The sequence below is a fragment of the Phocoena phocoena genome, chromosome 10 (assembly GCF_963924675.1).
Source record: "Phocoena phocoena chromosome 10, mPhoPho1.1, whole genome shotgun sequence".
Taxonomy (NCBI): Eukaryota; Metazoa; Chordata; class Mammalia; order Artiodactyla; family Phocoenidae; genus Phocoena; species Phocoena phocoena.
The window spans coordinates 49108229-49129098 of record NC_089228.1 but is presented as its reverse complement, the minus strand read 5'-3'; the positions used below and the strand labels follow the sequence as shown (position 1 = coordinate 49129098).

Genomic DNA, 20870 nt, shown 5'->3' with positions numbered 1-20870 from the left:
GCGGAGCACAGGCTCTGGACGCACAGGCTCAGTGGCATGGCTCACGGGCCTAGCCGCTCCGCGGCATGTGGGATCCCCCCGGTCCGGGGCACGAACCCGTGTCCCCTGCATCGGCAGGCAGACTCTCAACCACTGCGCCACCAGGAGAGCCCTTGAGGAAACTCTTTAAACGTGCCCTGATTCATTCATTCAGTGATTGTTTCTTGAGCACCTACTATGTGCTGAACCCTTGACTAAGATCTAGAGGTACGTAGCTGATCTCTTCCTTTTAGGAGGGTCCTCACACCATACCCAGTGTGAGCTTTTAATAAGAATTCTTATGTGGTCTGTGAATCAGATTTCCTCTGACATCCTTATTAGCTACATCTTAGCAATGCTGAGTGGAAGTTATGTATAAAATCAGTGAAATTGCATATTTTTAAATCATTCTAGAATTCAGACACTCTGGTTTAAGATAATCACTGTTTGAACAAAAGCTTCCTCGAAAGGCTTGCTACTGGCAGTGTCTCCAGACGGGCAGGACTGGTAATCAGGCTGGCATCTACTTGTGGTTTCTGCTCCTGGTGGCAGACAGTGGCCTTGTGCTGCCCCTCTCCACAGGGGAAGCAGAGACGAGCTCCCAGGAGCTGGGGGCTTTGGCTCTAGTACTGAGTGTCCTGGTCCCTACAGCCGCCCTTTCACTCAGAGCTCTCGTTCTTTGGTTCCCTAGCGGAGGAGGTCATGGCTCGGCTGGTCAGCGTCCTGATCCTGTCCGTCAGGGATGCGCGGGAGTGGCTGAGGAAAACAGAGCTGCACTTGAAGGAAGAAGGTGAGGAGTCCTTCACCCCAGGGTGAGGCTCTGGGTCTTGTGGTCCTTGATTCTGCTGGCTCCCAGGTCAGTCTGAAGTAGGGCCGCCTGTGATGTGAGCAGTCACCGCCCCCAGTGACTCAGGTCAATAGTGATAGAGTGGCAGGGTTCCCCCATCTGACTGTGAGGGCTGTTATTCAGGGCTTGTGCCAGTTGCTTTTCCAAAAACATTTGCCACTCATGAGCTGTTATCAGTGATGCTCTGTCACTACTCCCATGGTGGGCAAAGTGTTGCAAAGCCATCCCTAGATAAATGTTTGCCTGTGCAAACCATTCATGTAAGTCCATGAATATGTATTGAGTGTCTAGAATGTATCAGTACTGTTCTGGGCTTGGGGATATAAAACAAATTTGTGAACAAAACACATAAAATCATTGGGGAAACTTGCATACATCTTCCTTCAGAGGGTTTAAGGCTGGTGTATAGTGAGTTGGGTTTCTTTCCCGACAGTCAGCCTTATCTTGCCGAGTTCTGTTTGATCTAGAAAGTCTCCCCCTCTTGGGGAGACCTTATTTCTTCTTCCTCCCAGTATCTCACCTGCCCCAGATTGCCCTTCTGTGAGTCCTCACAATCCAGAGGCTGCTGGAAAATCCAGACCCCCGAGCTGGGGAAAACTGGAAATGTCTGTGCCAATAAAAAATCTTTAGATTATAGTCACTTCTGGCACTATGACTTTTGTGATTGTTTCAAACAGGAGAATATAACTGGGATACCAGCTCAAGGCTGAGGTTGATTTTAGGCTTTGTTTGACAAATTTTTCATTTAAAGGGCCTCTAAAATAAGGCCAGAGGAACTAGCCTGTAAAAGAACATTCTGGAGAAGGGTGTTTACTTTGGCTCTGCCTGTTTTTTTTTTTCTTTAATTTAAAACAACGATTACAGAGACATCAGGTTTTCCTAGGATGTTATATGTTGCAGTAGAGTGAAAAAGATCACCATTCTGCACTTCATTTCTGTTTTTTTTGCTTTTTAAACAGGTGTCGTTCAAGAAGATGATTACGAAAATGAAGTGGAAGACTTTGGTGAGCTCCGTCCCAGAAGGCGTTTTCGGAAATGTGCAAAGTGGAGAAAGTAGTAACGTCCACCCGGCTGCTGCTTCCTAAACCTTCAGGACGTTCCATCCTGACTTAGAATCCGAAGTGCTGGGGCAGATGAGGAGAAGAATATACATTAGCATAAGAAGTGGCGGGAGGGGTCTGACAATGCCTTTGCTTTTCATTCTTGTCATTTCTCTCTCTGTGGTGGCTCAGGGTCTGACTGCTCCCTCAGAGCAGGGGCCTCTTAAGTGTTTTCCAAGTTCGAGTCCAGCAGTACTGGGTCCCCCTAAAAGAGGCTCAGGCGAGAGGAGTCATAGCTGGAGGGAACATTGGGATCCACCCCCCGAGGCCCCCGGGTTCTCTGGCTCATGATCACCATGACACTGGTCAGTAAGTAGCAGGGACATCCCTCACCTCAGAGTTGCCACTGCCCTGGCCCGGGAACACTGCCCCCGGATCCTCTCATCTCTGTTCATGCTGCTGGCCACCCCCGACCCCAGGCCACACTCTGGTCATCTCTGAGCCCACTTGTGGCTTAATTCCTTCTGTTATATATGTTAGCCTTTTCTCTCGGTGGCAACGTTTCTGCCTGCCTTCCCCCCATTGTTTGAGACCATCCTCAGCTGCCCGTGCAAGTCGCGATTAGACTACCTCAGAACGTAGTCAAGAATTCCCCATTGTCTTCTGGGCGACCAGCCTCAAGACCAGCCCCCTAGAATGAAAGGCTGGGGGATGTTGGCGGGAGTTCCCAGCCTGTCTCTCCAAGGTTGTCCCAACTCTACCTTGGCTCTGGTGCAGACATTCCAAACAGTGTTTTGTATGTAGCCCTCTACGTCTGGTTTCCTTGGGTCTCCCTGGCAAGTTAGCTGTCCTAGCTTAGCTTGACATTCCGATGAGTTTTCCCCCACTGAGCTCTCCACGGGAGCACCAGGACCTGCAGAGCTGGAGGTTGGGGACAGATAGACAGAGGAGAAGCCAGCCTTGTGGTGCCCATCCAATAGGATTTGGCCATGAATCACTGCCCTGTGGCCAGCAGGTCTGGGAAGAAGAAGGGGCCGTGGGCCTGTTTGCGGGAGGCCGTTGCTGACCACTGAGCCTTCGGTATGTCCCTTTCTGGAAGCTCTTCCGCCTCTCTCATGGTCACTTCCCTCTCTGTCCCCCACCCTTCAGCCCGGCCTGGTGCCAAAGGTCAGGCTCACATGGGTCCGTCGCTGTTTCATCGTCACCACAGAACCAGCCTTCTCCCCGTGCTGCTGCTGCTTTGGCTACTCTTTGTGTTTTTCTTCATTGTCTTCCTAAATGACTCTGTTTCCTTGAAATGTATGGTATCTAATTTTTATTAGTTTATAGTTCTGATTTTTATTCCAGGTGTTTTTATAAACTTTACTTGCCAGGAAAAAAAAAAACCAATCAAATCTTGCTGTATTATCACATTTTATAAAGTTAAATCATTTCTCTTACATTTCTCTCCACTTGTTTATTTCTCATCTCTACTTAGAGAGTAAAGGGGTAAATCGTGGAGCAGGTTCTTTCTGGTCAGCTGGTGAACAGAAGCTTGCCGTGTCTTCCAAAACTGAGAAATCCAGGGGCCCACAGATGCAGCTGACTGCACCATCTCTTGAGGGCCTGCCTGTGTAAATTCTTTCCCTTTGGGTGTTTCCAAGCAGGCAGGGTGTGGACTGGAAGGGGTTTTGTCCATGCCCCATAACAAGAACATTTCTCTTGGAGACGGGAGACCTGGAATTGAATCCTGGTCCTGCCCCAAGGAGCTGTATAGCCTGGGACAAGTCAGACCCGGTCCACACTCCCTGAGGGCTAGAATGCGGGACCACCCCCGAGGGACTGGGGATCTGGTGTGGCGGGTTTGGGGCACAACATTTAATAACAACACAGCATTGTGCCTCTTGTGCTGGTCATTTCTCCTCACGCATCTGTCTCCTTCAGGGTTTTTGCAAGATGGGAATCTGTCATTCATGGGTTCGCCAGCCATGACACCATCTTAATCTCAATGCCTAACCTCTCTCTCTCTCTCTCTCTCTCTCTCTCTCACTCACTCACACACACACACACACACACACACACTCACTCACTCACTCACTCACTCACTCACTCACTTACTTCTCCCTGGCCGTCTCCAGCAGGCTGACTCAGGGTCTGAGTTGCCTGCGGTGTGTTCCCAGATCGATACCATGTAGTTGCCAGAAAGCCACCCCTGGGTTGGCCTTAAGTTCCTGATCCAGAGGATGGGTAAATCAACTCAGCAAGTAAGGTTGCTCTCCCTCTGCCACAAGTATCTTTCCTCAGCCCTGAGGCTGTCTTTGTCCGATCCTGTCCCTCTAAACGTGCTTCGGAGATTCTGCCTGTAGAGTGCAAGGCAGGCGGGGACACCAGGAGCCATCTCCCCACCCAGCAGCCCCCCGTAGCAGCCGAGAGGTCGAACGTCCATGGGGGGGGGTCTCCCTGTTGAACTTGACAGACCCGCCCACCTTAACCACAGCAGAGACAGCAGGCCTGCCAACAGCAGTAGAGAGCTGAGCCTCACTCCCACCCGCCGCCCAGAAAAACTTGTCTCCTCGCCTGCTAAGGGGGAGGGAAAGCCATCAGCCAGGTACTGGGTGTTCTTTAGGTGGGTTGTTGTTGACAGACCTGCCTCCTGGTTCTGCAGAATCCTAACTACTCAGAATCCTGTGTTCTCTGCTTAAGACACAGCATCTCACCCTCCTCAGGGCTGATGTGACCTGAGCATCTGATAGGACCTTGGTGGGGGGATGGGCTGCACTAAAAGGAGAACTGTCATCACGGGATCTTGGAAGTGAGCCATTAAAATTGAAATTTGGCTTCTTTTACCGGCCATGGGCGTTCAGAGACGTTATTTAAAATCTCTGAGCCCATTTAGGCATTTATAAAATGGAAATAATGACACAAGCTTGGATCTTGCATGTAATTACATTATCTTCCCTCCTCCCCTGCCTCCCTTCCCTAGTGGGACCAAGAATGCAAAAAAAGATTCCAGGAAACTATTTCCGGGGCAGGGAGGGGTGGTCATGAAGGATGATGCGCTCTGGGGACAGCTGCCTGGACAGAGGTGGGGACATTTCTGAGAGGGCTTTGTTCCCAGGGGCCTAAGCTTTTTAGAGACTGAGACTATTTTTAGCCCAAGTTTTTGTGATTCTGCAGGACAGCTGTTTCAGGCATGTATGTCGGCCACCCTGTGGTATTTGGAGTCATTTTAAGGTTAGGGAGTGGGATAGGGGAAGAGAATGAGAATAACTCCCGAGACGTTTCCTTTGTGGCTACTCTAGAGCGTCTGGAGGGGCCAAGCAGGTGAACACCCTTTTTTTGTTTGGCTGTGCCACGCAGCATACAGGAATCTTAGTTCCCCGACCAGGGATAGAACCCGTGTCCACTGCAGTGGAAGCAGAGTCTTAACCACTGGACCTCCAGGGAAGTCCCCAGATAAACATCCCTTTTTACACTTCAAGTTGAGAGTCAATGTCTGCCCACTTTTCCATTTTTCTACCATTCCGTTTGCCAAAATGAAATCATGATGGAGAAAAGATGGGCGACACCCGCCCTGATGAGGCTGTAGGAGGTGGGCTTACCCATGGCAGCGGGAACAAAACAAGGACGGCCTTCCTGGAGGCCATGCCGACAGTATCTGTTAAGTTTGAAAACGGATTCAACTTTGGACCCAGCATTCCTACATTTTGTTTTTTAATTGCTATCATTTTTAATTGTGGTAAAATACACACAAGCAGTTTACTGTCTTCATCATTTTTCAGTGTTAAATACATTCACACTGTTGGGCCCACCATCACCATCCATCTCCAGAACTTTCGTACTTTGCAAAACTGAAACTGTACCCATTGCACAACAACTCCCCACTTCCCCTCCGCCCAGCCTCTGGCACCCTCCATTCCACTGTCTGTGTCTATGATTTTGACCACTCTAGGGACCTCAGGGAAGTGGAATCATACAGTATTCGTCCTTTTATGACTGGCTTATTTCACTTAACATAATGTCTTCAAGGTCCATCCATGTTGTAGCATATTGCAGAATATCCTTCCCTTTTAAGGCTGAATAATATTCCATTGTATGTATATTATCAGCATTTTTACTTTCAGGGATTTTTTTTTTTTTTTTTGGCCATGACTCGTGGCCTGCAGAACCGTAGTTCCCCGACCAGGGATCGAACCCATGCCCCCAGCAGTGGAAGTACAGAGCACTAATCACTGGACTGCCAGGGAATTCCCTAGGGATTTCTATTAGCGAAACATTCCTAGAAGTGCCCAAATAAATGTCCACTTCTGGAGCCTCAGGAGAGGACAAAATTGCAGACAACTCAAGTATTCAGCTGGGGTGTGGCTAAACATTGTGAATATGGGTCAGGTTTTAGAAGGATGGAAATGCACTGGCATGGAAATGTAGTGAAGGTCAATTGCTCCCTGAAAACTCAAGCTATGAAGCGGAGGCTCTGTGGTTCAATCCACTTTTGTAAAACAAATAAAAATTTAATTCCAAATTGTTGTTGATGGTGATCTTGAGTGCTCTGTAAGACGTGGGATTTTAAAAATAGTTTGGAGTCTACGTGTGGTCACAAAAAACAAAGATATTTATGGAGGTCAAAACGGAGAGGTGCAGGGGGGCAAATATTTGTTGCTCAAAGAAGCAGTCAGAGAAGAACATGCCCCCCATCGACTCAGGTGCTTACAAAGCGATACTAAGAGGTGATGATAATCCAGTAGGAAAGGATGCTCTTCAAGACACCCCTTGAGGCCTCACAGATCGACTCTGTCCTATGCTTCTCATCCAACTGATCCCATCCAACTGGTGTGCATCTGCAGCCAGCAGTAAATAAGAGGGCACCTCAGCTTCTAAGGTTGTCCATCAATTACACCTTGAACTTTATCACCTGACCCTGCTATGTCCTATTCTTAGTAATCTTGATTCAAGGATACTCCCCGAGAGCATCCTTGCCCTTGTGTCTCCCAAATGATGGCATCTTCCTGCTGCCTTCCCTAGCTTCTTTCCTAAGCTCTAAGGACACACTCACCTAGCTGTGGGGCTTGAGACAGAGCAAACAGCAACAAGAACAGCTGTCGTTTAGTAAGTGAGTACTTCAGTGGTGGCTTATACAGGTACCACCCTAGTGAGTACTCACAGCAACCCCATGAGGGAGACGTCATGATCACACCCATCACAGATGAGAGCTGAGGCTCTAAGAGCTCCATCTAGCCCTGTCCCTCAGGACTCTCCTCTCCAGCACTAGCCCGTGGGGATCACAGATAAGTTTGTTTGAACTGTACACAGATAAAAAGGGTAGAAGTTTTCTTGAAATAAAAACAGTTTTCTTCCATCTTCTATTCCACCAATTTCCTCCTCCCTTTAGTTTTCCTTCATGCAGATGTCATCGTGTTTCCAATTTTCTGGGGTCCTTTGACCATTCTGACTCCCGATCTTTCAGGTGCTAATTTGGCATCGGTGGGGGGAGCATCTGGTTTTTGTCACTGCGCACAAAGTCCCTTTCCCTGGGTGAGAGCTTCAGGGCTTCTTTCCCACCATGTCTTTGGACTCATCGGCCCAGGAGTGGGACCCTGGGGCCAGTACAGGGCTCAGCCATATCCAAGGGAGGGAAAGAGCCTCTCACGTAGCATGTTCCTGACTTTACAGAGGAGGAAACACAACAGACCTGGTTGGTGACTTTTTCCCTTTTACTCAAAGCTTCTGGGTTAGAGCGAGGGGGAAACACTTTATCCCTCCCTCTGGGGCTGCGAGATGTCTGAACAGCTGGACGAAAGGGAGAAGATGCAGTGTGCCTTCCTCAAGTTTGTGTGCCTGATGCCAAACATCGGAATCCTTGGAATCAACCACGGGATGGGTGACCTTGATCATCAATTCTCTCAGCTCATCAAAACTCAGCTCTTAAGGACCCAAGTCAGGTTAGAGTTTTTAGGGACACCTGAGTTTGTAATTGAGGCATTTTCTGGAAGAACTCTAGTCTTCCTCCTGTCAAGGGCTTCAGATAAAATTTTGAAAGAAGAAATCCTATCAGAATAAAAGTAGACTCTGGAGATGTTAGTCTGTCAGGCCGTCTATGCTGCAGGAGTGGGGAATGTGGCCGGGCCCCAAGGGCACAGCTGTGAGTAGGCAGGACACGTGTGTGTGTGTGTGTGTGTGTGTGTGCGCGCGCGCGTTGTGTGCGTGCACGTGTGTGTGTGTATAGGGACCAGGACATGGAGGAAGAAGGTGCATGTGGCTGAATTTCTCATCCCTTCTGTTCCTCCTTTGTATTTAACTCAAAGGAAGAAAAAATGCACAGGTTGCCCGGGGGTGTCCAGGTGGAATGAAGCCACCACAGTTTAGTCCAAGTGAATGGCAATCCGCAAATATATCTGAGAAAGAGTCTTTGCCAAGGGATGAACACTGTTTGTCTACCCTTTGTACAGGAGATATTTTTAAAAGTCAAGTGAGAGCCTGCCATCTGAAGGGTCTACACACCCTTTTTTCACCCTGCACTGATAAGAGTAGGTGTGTGGGGTAGGGTTGTCAGGGAGGGGCAGGGGGAGATCTGTGCAGTGCGGAGGCGGCTGCCTTTTCTACATATGGAGAGGAGAACTATAGCCCTTCTTGGCTAGGGCTGTCACCCCACTAATGATAACCAGGTATATTGGTCTGTTTATATCGGGCTGCCATAAGAAAGTACCACAGATTGGAGGGCTTAAACAATGAAAATGTATATTCTCACTTCTGGAGGCTCGAAGTCTGAGATCAAGGCATTGGCAGTTTGGTCTTTCCTGAGGCCTCTCTCCGTGGCTTGTAGACGGCCATCTTCTCCCTGTGTCTACACATGGTCCTCCCTCCATGCATGTCTGTGTCCAAATTTCCTCTTCTTAGAAGGACACCAATCCTACTGGATTAGGGCCCACCCCAATGACCTAATTTAACTTAATCACCTCTTTAAAGACTGTCTCTCTAAACACAGTCACATTCTGAGGTACTGGGGGTTAGGATTTTAACATACAAATCTGGGGAGAGGAACTTAGCCCATGGACCAGGTTATGGCATCAGCTTTTCTGAGCCACTCGAGGAAGAAGGAGTTTGGTTGAACCATTAGCCTCAGTTGTCAAGTCACAGAGAGCAGAGCCTGGGATGAAAGTTCTGGCTGAGCAAAGGGGACCAAAGGCTTTAGTCATCTGGTCAACTAGGATGCTGCAGGTGCTGGAGGAGCTTGGACAACTGGCTGGCAGGGGCGCAGGAGCGGTAATAAATGCTTTCCTTTGAGCTCTGCCTTCTGCCTCCTTTCTGTCTTTTCTGATCTTACTCCCAAACGTCTCCATCACTCCTGGGGCCTCAGTTTCCCTGCTGTGCTCATCACTTCTCAATCAAGTCTTCCTGTCCCAACACCTCTTCCAAAGACCTGCTGATTCCTTCTGAAAGTTCAAGGTGTAGGAGGTGCTATCTTTCTGGGAACCAAGTCTTCTGTCACTGATTATGTGTCATTTGCTTTCATTTTTTAGAGAAAGTCTTCTTTCAACCATATCTTGAATTTTTCATTACCAGTAATTTCCATTTGTACTCTTCAACTTTTGTTTTCCTGAAGACTAAGATAGTGTCTGTTCCTGCAAGGCATTTGATTGATGTTAACCTTGTTTTGCACTAGAGATCTCTAGAGATCTGAGGCACCAAGTTCTGTAGACACGAAGGAATACAATGAATCCCACCCGTCCCTTTAAACAAAGGTTATCTTGCTGCCAAGTGCTGTGGAATTATATAATTATCAGTTTTGCTTTGTTAGATAATTGTGATATTTAAATGCTTTCCTGAAAATAGCTTTTAAAAAATTTACATTTTTATACCTTCTCTGAAACTTAGGGATCATTTAAGGTTAGTTTTTTGTTTTTTTTAATTTTTATTTATTTTTGACTGTGGTGGGTCTTCGTTTCTGTGCGTGGGCTTTCTCTAGTTGCGGCGAGCGGGGGCCACTCTTCATCGCGGTGCGTGGGCCTCTCACTGTCGCTGCCTCTCGTTGCAGAGCACAAGCTCCAGATGCGCAGGCTCAGTAGTTGTGGCTCAAGGGCCTAGTTGCTCTGCGGCATGTGGGATCTTCCCAGACCAGGGCTCGAACCCGTGTCCCCTGCATTGGCAGGCATATGCTCAACCACTGCGCCACCAGGGAAGCCCCTAAGGTTGGTTTTTTTTCCCCCAATTTTCTTGTTGCTAAAATGCTGCAAGAAATGACATTATTAATAATGAACCAGAACAAAGTTAGGACATTTTTTTTCCATCTTTATTCTCTTCTCTAACACAGAAGAGGCTCTTTCATTTCCCTGGGTCTCCTGTTCTCCACCTACTCTCAGTGTAAGTGGGATGGTCTAAAGATTCATGGAACACTTGCAAAATTCTTGAAATTTCAGACTGGGAAAGTTCTATGCAAGTGTGGAAAACAAAGAACAGGACTACACACAGAACAATGGCTATCCAGACGCAGCCATGGCTGCCCTGCTTTCATAATGCAAAAATAGCTATGCTGCAGTCGCTTTTTGTTTGTTTTTAATATGCTTATTTGAGAATTTATTCTGTTTTGAAATTTAGACAACTCATGGGAATTTGGATCACACCATTTACCAACTTTAGGTTCAAAAAAATCATCACAACTTTCAAATATTACAAAGCATGACATTAAAAACTCAAGATTAATAATAATAGTTTCAGATCACCTAGGAGAAGAGTATTTTTTTCCCCCCACTAAGGTATCTATATCTGCCAGCTTGAATAGTAGGTCATGCTAACTCTCCAGCTGTTTTCTTTTCTAACTCTTTGCTTCTACTAAATCATAATTTTAGGCACACAGGACACCAGAAGGTATATTGATAGCTCTGTTAATTGGTTTGGATATTGGAGCAATTTCTTACAGAAGGCTGTACTCCAAGGCTGCTAGGCCGACAGTTACACTGCATTGGGATCCCAGGAGGGTGAATGTTTGAACACCGCCTGCAGTCCTGTTCTGCCCTTGATTGACTTGGCCCAGGAAAGAATTTCTTCATGGTCTGGTACAGTGTTTGAATGTGACTTTTTAACAGGTTCAGTAATATACTGACTTCTTTCTCTGATGAATGAAGAAAATAAATGTTGAGGAAAAAATCCTGCTTGGTGATAGAATCTTTTGTACCACAGTTCAACCTCCTTGTGAAATTCTGATACCTCTTTTTTTTTTGGCCATACCGTACAGCATGTGGGATCTTAGTTCCCCGACCAGAGATCAAACCCGAACCCCCGGCAGTGGAAGCACGGAGTCCTAACCACTGGACTGCCAGGGAATTCCCCTGCTATCTTATTTTCAACATTTACAATTGTGACGTTTGAGATTAGAAGCTCAACCGTCTCTAAGCATGTCACTGACACTTGCCCGTTGGAATCACAGAAGAGGTCTTTCTTTACATTATCAGCGACATGAAAAAAACCATTATTATAACCTCATCCTCCTCTCCATAATTTAATGGAAGCACACCTCTTCTTGACTGCCATCATACTTGAGTATGTTTCATATAAATCATGCAAAACAGATTCTTGTTGCCCATTTCTTCTCACAGCATGCCAAGAGGGCAGAGGCTAAGTCGCTGTGATTTGATCATGCTCGTGATTTTCAGTGGCTCCCTTGACATGATACCCCAACCAGATGGCATGTTGATGACCACTGCCTGACCTCTGTCAATAAAGCTATGTATGGACTGGCCAGCAGCAGCAGGCCCTGAACTGTACAGAAATACTCTTTTTTGCTTCAGGTGTGGCTGATGCTCCATTAACCCCGACCCAACACTTGTTTTCTAGTTTACAACAGAGCTGCGCAAACAATCTCTCCTCCTGCTGCATGAAAGTCATTGAGCGCTTCTCCCTTGTGTATGTGCCATGCTTGTGTCAACAGTTAGATTACATTTTGCAGTGTTTTGTCCCAATCTGAGTTGAAGAAACTTCTATCATGCACACACACACAATACAGGTTGCTCCTTCCTCTTGTATGTCCCACCGATTTTACGGGACTTCCTATGCTGTCATTTGGTAAGGACTTTTGCCAATAACCATCTCTGCTTTGTCTCTAGGCATAATTTTGTCCCGACTACTGTGGTTGATTTTACAAGATACTTACTCCTGTTTTTGCTATAAGGAGTTCAAAGTGGAGTGATACACGAGAGCCTTCTTCTTTTTTTCAGCCATTAATTAATAGTTGGTCAGTTTCACACTGGAATATGTGACTTATTCTGGGGTGAGTGGGGAGGATTTGGTTTACCTGTAACTGTGGTTCTGTCACTGTGCTCAGTTTGAGAATAACAAATGTATAGATAACTTCCTGCCGACTGTTTGACAGTTTCAAGATAGACAGTTCTTGAGCATTAGGGGTCAGTAGATTGCTGATGCAGTGATGATCAGATTTCACATATTCACTGTTGAGGCTCCTACTTGCTTTATTTATTTATTTATTTAAATTTTATTTTATTTTTTGGCTGCACTACCCAGCTCGCAGGGTCTCAGTTCCCCAACCAGGGATTGAACCCGGGCCCTCAGCAGCAAAAGCGCCACGTCCTAACCACTGGATTGCCAGGGAATTCCCATCCTACTTGCTTTTTTAAAACAAGCAACCTTTCTGACTGTGTGAAACCACACGCCAGTCACTTGTTTCAGCACAGATTCACATTTGCTGTTTCTACTGGAATCTTCACTATTTACATACAAAACGCTATTTAGAGTTGCAATGTGTATAATACTTTTTTTTTTTTTTTACCACTTTGAGGATTCTATGAAAGGCTTCATACAGCTATGAAGATTCAGTGGAAAGAAATAATATAATCATCCCTTAAGTAACCAGAGCAGCTGTTGGAAATTAAAGATGCTCTGTCAAGATTGTAAAATGAACTTCCAATATCTTCAACGTTAGACAAAAAAAAATTGCCCAAGACAACATTGCAGAAATAATGACACCCAAGTGAGAGACTAGGGAATAGTGACTATGTAGGTCATCACTGTCTGGTGGGTACCATGCCAACAGGACACCAGAATTAAGTCTGGTATTGTGGTTAATAGAAATTCAAAGGTAATCTAGATTTTTAAAAACTAAATTGGTTTGAGAAATTGCTTTAATTCATGAGCCAGGCAACTTCTCTGATATGATGTCAACAGTCTATCTATTATGCTTATACTTCAGGGTTACAATCTAATTAGTCAACACTAGATCTTTTAGGAAGATATAATCATGGAACTATCTTTCATAAGGGTATGGATACTCTTAATTTTTTAAATTAAATTATGGATTGAGGGGATTCTGACCTGGGGGAGGTCACATCAATCTTATTTGAAATGTGACCCTGGTCAATTCCTCTTCATTGTTTTTCCGTGATCTTTGTGCCCTCGGGGTCTGACATAATGGCTGAACATAGCAGATACCCCCAAAGTGCTCAGTGATTATCACTGAGTGAATAAATGAATACATTGATGAGGCAGTAAGTGGTGGAAGGAGCATGTGCACAGGAATCAGACAGACCTGGATTCCAATTCTGCCTCTGCATATTATTATGCTATTGTGTGACCTTGGCTGAGCTTCTTAAGCTCTCTGATTCTCGGCTTTCTCAAGTGTTTAAAAACAGGAGACAGCCTCAGAAAAATGGCAAAAATGACCCTATCTCACAGAGTTCTGGGTTTTAAAAGAGGGGCCCCTCCGTGGAAGCTCCTGATAGATGGTTCAGAAATGTTCATCTCTCTTCCCATACTGGGCTTCTCCACTTGGTAGAGATTTTAAGAATATTCAGAGAAGGAGCTAAATCTACCAAGTGGGTTGGACGCCAACAGGGTTAGATTAAAGCAAAATGACTGTCGCAAACCTGAGAATGAGAAACTTTAATTTTTTTCCAAAACAGTTCTCATCATTATTCAACACATAAGGAAGGAAAATTCGGTGGCTTGCACTTCTCCATTTCATCCAAAGACAGAACACAGAATGTGCCGACACAACAGCAGGGGTCTGCAAACTTCTTCTGTAAAGGACCAGATAATAAATAGTTTTAGCTTTGTGGGTCATATGGTCTCTGTCACAACTATTCAAAAGCAGCATAGACAATATGTAAATGAATAGGCATGGTTGTATTCCAATAAATCTTTATTTACACAGAGTGTCACCGAGCCAGATTTGGCTGCACTGTCTGTATAGTTTGCAGACCCCTGTCCCACAGCAGCAACTTTCAGCTAAATCTAAGAATCAGGAAAGGTCTGTCTACTTTGTTTCTGTTTATCTTTGAGGATGGCCCTCATATCCAAGGTGAACTTCTATCCTTTATATGATACTAAGACGAACAGGAAGAATTCATTTGAGGCCAACTGAATCACTAATATATTTATTTAAAATTTTTATGTAAGACAATTTGAGCCCTAACTGAGGAATTTCTTTATAACATGCTCAGTTTCAGTGTGGCCCATACATAGGCATGGACCATACATCACATTTTGCAAACATGCTTGTGTATATGTACAGCTTTAACTGTGTGCCTATGTGTTTTATTCTGGAATCTTAGGACTGGATATCATTTACTTATTATCTCTTCTTTTTTTTGAGGGCAAGTTTGGTAATTCAAGAGAGATTACACATATTTTTGTACTACAGTCTATCTTTTTCAGACTTAAGCCCAATTTTTCTAGCTTTTATGCCTAATTATAGGCAGTGTTCTGAGAATGTCATGTCCTATGATACTTGAAATCTTGCCCTGAATCTGCTACTATACCGTAAGGGCTGGAGAATATTTCAGACTTACCTTTTATTACCATTCCACATTTGAAGATCATTCAGTAGTTTTGCAAATGAGTTTGTTTTTATTGCTATAATACAGAAACAATTATCTGCATCTTGCTTTTTACCGCACCGAGTGCCATATTCTTGGGCATCGGGAGGGCCCAGATGGTAAGTTTAGCAGACGTCGGAAATAAACCGATTCGTTTAAAAGCAGGGGCTTGTATCCAGAAAAAGTGGTATCGTATCTTTGATATATTCCTGAAATCATGTCTACACACAGCTGACACACAGTTATCTGAACCAGAGTGAGAAGAGTGATCGTATGCATCAATGTCCTCCACAGGAAAGCCTTCATTTTATCTTAGGCAAGAGTTTCGACTTCTTCCTTGATTTTTGTTTCTTTGGCCATGCTGCTCGGCTTGCGGGATCTTAGTTCCCTGATCAGGGTTCAAACCTGGGCCCCAGCAGCTGAAAGCAATGAAAGCGCTGAGTCCTAACCACTGGACCACCAGGGAATTCCCTGACTTCCTTGTTGAAAGAAGTCTACTGGAGTGAGTGGACTTGGGTCAAATGGGATGAGTCTGCTGAAGCCAACTGAGGCATTCTGACTAACTTCAAGGTCGATAGGAATCACCGGCTGAATGGAATGTGCCACTGACTGGGTCACTTGTCAGTACTAGAGGGAAACCAGATTGACCACGATGCAGCCATTTCAAACACCCTACTTTCCTATCTTCCTGCTGGTAGGGAGTTAGGGCTTGAATCGTGCATTGGCAGTTTACTTAGGGTGAGGAGATGATGACTGAGTAAGGGTTGCACGGGGGCAGATGGAGCAGTGGATGGAAACAGATGCTGCCCGAGACAAAGCAAGGAATCTGCACTAGCTGGAGCCCAGAGCTTCCCTGGGGGACTGGCAGGAGGTGAGGGCTGAGAGGTAGACAGTGAAACTGAGTCCCCCTAAAACGGAGTTCCCCTGCTAAGTTTCTATCCAAAGCTTTATTCCCTTTCTTCTCCCGCCCCTGTACCCCTCAGGATGGAGGAGTATTAAAGAAAAGGTGGGGGAGGGTAACACTGAGCAGGTCCCTGTGGGCCCTTTCCAGATACAAAAGTCCCCTGGGTCCCCTGTTTCTTGTTTGTAGAAAAAGGCTTTAGTCTCCTAGGCTTTTCCTGAGTTCCAAAGCGGACTCAAGCAGTTACTAATTAGGGACGTGAGGGCATGCAGAAACAAAGGAAAAGCCGTCAAGCAAGAAAAGTAAGGATAACTTAAACAATAGTTCAATGATAAAACAGAGCCCGGGGTTCCTCCTCAAGGAATATACATAACAATCTGACGCATATCTGTTTTGGTTTTTTTTAACTTAACAATGATTTATTCACAGGAATACATGTAAGTAGAGAAAAATAACAGAAAAGCTAAACAAATGAAATGAAGAGGATCCAAACCAACTTTCACTCTGTAGCTTTTTACTTGCACCCTGTGTGCATATATCTAGGGCACAGAGGGCCACCAACATGTGCCAGTACAGTGTAGGAACCCTGCCTTACATCCATTAACTTAAACATATCTTTAAGATCCTGCTTTGAACAAAAAAAGAAAGCTTAGAAGGCAGTATGTTGAGTGGGAATAAACACTGAAATATAGCAATCCTGTCTTCAACTTCTACAATTGTGTTTATGTGCCAACTAACATTTATGCAGCCTCTTACAGATCCTTTACCATGTAATTTAAGTTTTAGAAGTTTTGACAAAATCACTAGTAGTATATAGCCATGCAGAAAGCACATCACACTGACAGCACAGAGGCAAAGATGTTGCACAGGCATATCGGCTTTCCACATTGTGCAGGTCACACACAATACAATATCAGTCTTATTCCTAACAGATCCTAAAAAGATATTTCAAGGCCTAGCTGTAAACCACAGTACTTTATATCTGTATTCTTAATAAAAATAAAATTCACAAATCTTAAAAAGGAATTTTAACTGCAGGGCTATACTGAATCGGTAAACTGCAACACAAACTGGCACAACAGAGGTAACTGAATACCAATCTCACTCTATGTGATGCAAGCATGCTACTTTCCCACTAATTAAAGTACTTACAATCCCTATGAGCCAGAATGCATGCCTGAACCTTAAACTGCACTTTAAAAATGACTTCTTGGTTATAAAGTAGAAACTAACACACCATTGTAAAGCAATTATACTCCAATAAAGATGTAAAAAAAAAAAATTTGTTTTAATAAAAGGTTAAAGGCACAGTGAAACAATGAAAAAAAAAATGACCTCTTGGCCGAGAAATTAAATCTAATGAAGTACAACCATCAAATTATATCCACTACATTAATGTCTTAATGCAAAGTCAAGATGTCAATCTTTAGTTTGATATGTCCAACCCCATTTATTCCTCCCTCCCTGCCCATCCCACAGAGGTAAAAGGAGTGACTCATTTGGCATTTCACAGGGTGCTTCATTGTTTAAATTTGTTTTGTTTTATTTCCAACGTTTTGGGGTACCTTAAATCGCAACTTCCAAGAACCTGCTTCTACTATGGGTGGGCGAGCTGATTTTAACTCTTATTAGCTTTCATTTGTGTAGTTCTTCATCAGTATGCAAGAACAAGTCCCCATCATGTGGGAAATTTTATAAAAACCTTTAAATTAAAAAAAAAACTTTACTGTTTTCTAATCCCCATTCTTAGGTTTCCTTTATTGTGCTATAGAATTTTTCCTCTTTCTCATCCCTATGCATCATTTATATGGTTCTTGTTTTGGTACAATTCCCCATAATATTCCAGAATGTATTGTTTTGTGAGTAGATTGATTAACTTTTTCTTTTTTTTTTTTTTTTGCCTCTTCACATCTAGTGCAGCGTCATAATTGGAGACAGATTTCCACCCACAAAGGCTCCAGATGTTAAAACGTTTCCCAACAGCGACCTAATACAGTGACGGCAACAGCTCCCTCCAGCCCCTCCCAGTAGGGCTGGGACTGTACTGTATTCCTTACTGGTTTACCCTTCCTCCCTGTAAAGGGTAACATCTTCCCTGGGTGCAGAGGCTCCCTCATAGTCTCCAAGACTGAAGGACCCCTAATTATGGGACTGTAGCATAAGTGTATGAGATTAAACACCATAAAAAGCTGCAAGACGCTCTTTTAAGGGAAGTGGAAACTGGTCAGAGAAATGCCTCCAATTTTCATCCCCAACTTGATTTTTAAATTCATGAAGGATCTTACAGAACATGTCTCGCAGATCATCTTTTGGATTAATCCATGACGCAACAGCTTCACAAAAAAATATAAAATCTTGGATTACTCCACTGGGATTCACACTGATCATGGTACAAATCCCACAGAATACTGAATCCTTTTCCTCATTGTTCCTTATGTTTCTCAGAGAGGCGCACCAGGGTCTTATAAACTGCTGTAGCATGGGAGCCACCTCTTGAGGACAAACGTAACCAAGACGACCAATTGTTATTGCTGTATTCTCTAACAACGTCTTTGGTGTGTTGGGTCTGGTGCAAAACTGGTGCAACACCATAGGAATATAAGGTTGCATCTCTATGCCCATTTGAATGGAGATTGCTCCAGTTGCCCTTGTGGCATTATTGCAGACTGAAATGAACTCTGGATTTAGGTAGGTTCCCAATATTGGCATGAAATCAGTTCTACAAGGCTTAACATGCTGGAAGCAAGCTTTTATCAGGTCACCTAACAGGGCGAAGGAATTCTGTCTAACCTCTGGCATTTTATCCTGCATGCACTGATACATTAGTGTTAGAATGTTACTTCGGGCTACTAGCTATTCAATGTTGCCTCCAAGTCCTTCAGCCAGGCCACTGAGTAAATCAAGAGCCACTATCATAAAATCTTTTTCTGGAGCCTCATACTGATCTCGTTGAGCACTGTTCAGCGTTGCTTGTGCAAGAGTCTTCTGTACTAGGTTTACACAACGCCGATACACAGGTTCACAGTATGGAAGGAAGCCAGACTGCAGGGCTGTGGCAACTGAAGATAGGCACTCAAGTAAAAGGAAGAGATCTTCATCTTCATCCTTTAACATATTCCATTTCTGGATCAGTGGAGGCATTAGCATCTGAATATATTCAGGTTTGTTTAAGTGATGTCCTACTGAATCTGCTAACGTTCCTATGGCATCATAAAGAATGAGCAGGTTTTTATGCTGGTATTTACTAAAGGCAAAGACCAAGGTATCAAGTATATAAGCAAGGTGAGGAACAAGTTCTGTACAAGCCTCCTCTTCCAGGGTAGCAAAGGCACTGCAGTCAGCTTCTTGTACTCTCTTGTTGCTATCCAGGACACGTTTTAGCAGTTCTGTCATTAATGGCTTCAGGTACGTGTCTGAGGGCTGGCTGACTACCCTGTGTGCATAGCGGCTAAGAGTCCCGCACGTTATGAAACGCACAAGAGCCTTTTTATCAGAGAGGCACTGAATAAGGTGAGGAATGAGCTCAGGTCGGTATGGAATCATGCCCAGCATGCAACCTTCAGCAATTGCTCCTAAAACCAAGATGCCTGATTCTTTAACAACCCATTCATGATGAAAAAGTAATTCTTTCAAAAGGGGCAAAATACGTGGCAAAAGCTCATCACGATACACATTTGCAAGAACATCTAGGGCAGCCGCAGAACATTTTCTTAGATTCCAGTCAGAAATTATATCATCATCATCAATTTCATCACCTTCCTCTTCAATTCCATCTTTGTCATGCTGCTGAGCCACTGTCCTTGATCGATGAAAACGTGGCCTTGCATCCTGTTCGCTATCAGGAATTGTTTCATCTTCTTCAACATCACCCTTAAGTAGGATAATATCTATATCTGAGTACTTCATGCCATTCACTAACACAGGAATCAACTTAGGAAGATGCCTTATGAGTACATCTTTGCATATTGGTTGCTCAGCCAAAGTAAGCCAAAATTCGCAGGCTTCTAAAGCCACATTTTCACCTCGATCTTGGGGCCTCTGTAGCATGTACTCAACTATATTATGCATGTGAGGAGGCAGGCGATCCATTCGAACTTCAAGCAACATCACAAGTGCCTGGCACACATTTTTCTGTACCTCTGGTTCTTCATCACCAGCCAACGCAAAGAGATTCTCAATAAAGGAATCAAAGTGCAACATCACAGCTTGAGTTCCACTGATGATAAACTGATTGACACATGCAACAACATGAGGCCTTATTTTTGGACTACTGTGCTTGAAGAACTGTAAAAATTTAGGAAACATGATGTTGAGAGGAAGATCTAAAACATCACTATCTAAAATCTCAGAAGAATCTTCACAAACCTTCTGAAGGGCACCAAATGCTCCCTCACAAGTGTTGTAATCTTCATAATCCAACAGGCTACAGAGTTTTGGTAGGAGGTCAGGCCAATTCTGCAGTTCTCCCTTGGAGGCTATAGTTGTAATCAAAATGCCTACAGTAGCTCTAATCAGAGGAGAGGAGTCACCAATATTGTTTAAACATTCACTCTTAATAAAGTCTGTTACACCATTTGGGAAATACTGAAAGTGAGCTTTCATGTTATTCTTCAATATGAGACCACGCAATGATCTTGTGGGTTCATCTTCAGATTTTAATTTTGTAAGAACAAAAATCAGGTAGTTGTTAAAGTCTGGATATTGATTGAGTTGTTCCAGTTTCTAGAATGGTTCTCTGGATGGTGGTGTCGGGGGACTGGGACTCCAGCAGCTGCAGGATCTGCTGAAGCCCTTGGTCGTCAGGTTTCCACTCATACTCCATCTTGGTTTGCTTCCTGGGGCGCCCTGAAGGAAGTCTGGGATGGTGAAACCCAGGGAACTGATCCTAGCAGCTGGGCCGCTAATGTCTGCTGCTGCTGCCGCCATGGCCACCGAGCGCAAGGAACCGGCGCATATCTTTAAATTGTTCTGCAGAAACTGAGACCAACTACCCAGATGGAGGATGGTGACTACATGCTGACCTCAAGCAAGTAGACCCCAGATGGGTTGGAACCAGAAGGTTGATGATTAAGATTCCTGAAACATCACCCTGTTACCTTACCACCAACTAATCAGAAGAAAGTCCACGAGCTGCAACCCTCATCCCAAATGTTGCCTTTGAAAACCCTTCCCTAAAAGCCATGGAGGTGTTCAGGTCTTTTGATCATGAGCTGCCCATTCTCCTTGTGTGGTGTCCTGCAATAAACACTGTACTTTCCTTCATC

The 20870-nt window shown here is 44.5% G+C and overlaps 2 protein-coding genes across 2 annotated transcripts in view; one reads left to right on the top strand and one right to left on the bottom strand.

The window, feature by feature from the left end:
* Nucleotides 1-1922, top strand: part of TRANK1 (tetratricopeptide repeat and ankyrin repeat containing 1) — a 64084-nt gene extending 62162 nt beyond the window's left edge. The window contains exons 22-23 of the mRNA XM_065886197.1: nt 710-808; nt 1825-1922. Coding sequence (XP_065742269.1) covers nt 710-808; nt 1825-1922 — 197 coding nt within the window. The remainder of the gene's footprint in view (nt 1-709; nt 809-1824) is intronic.
* Nucleotides 1923-17778: 15856 nt separating this feature from the next.
* LOC136129297 (transportin-1-like) lies at nt 17779-20434 on the bottom strand. Its single transcript, XM_065885504.1, is given in 2 exon segments — nt 17779-20329; nt 20331-20434. Coding segments are annotated over 2 exon segments (2649 nt in total). The 5' UTR covers nt 20429-20434.
* Nucleotides 20435-20870: the final 436 nt, after the last annotated feature.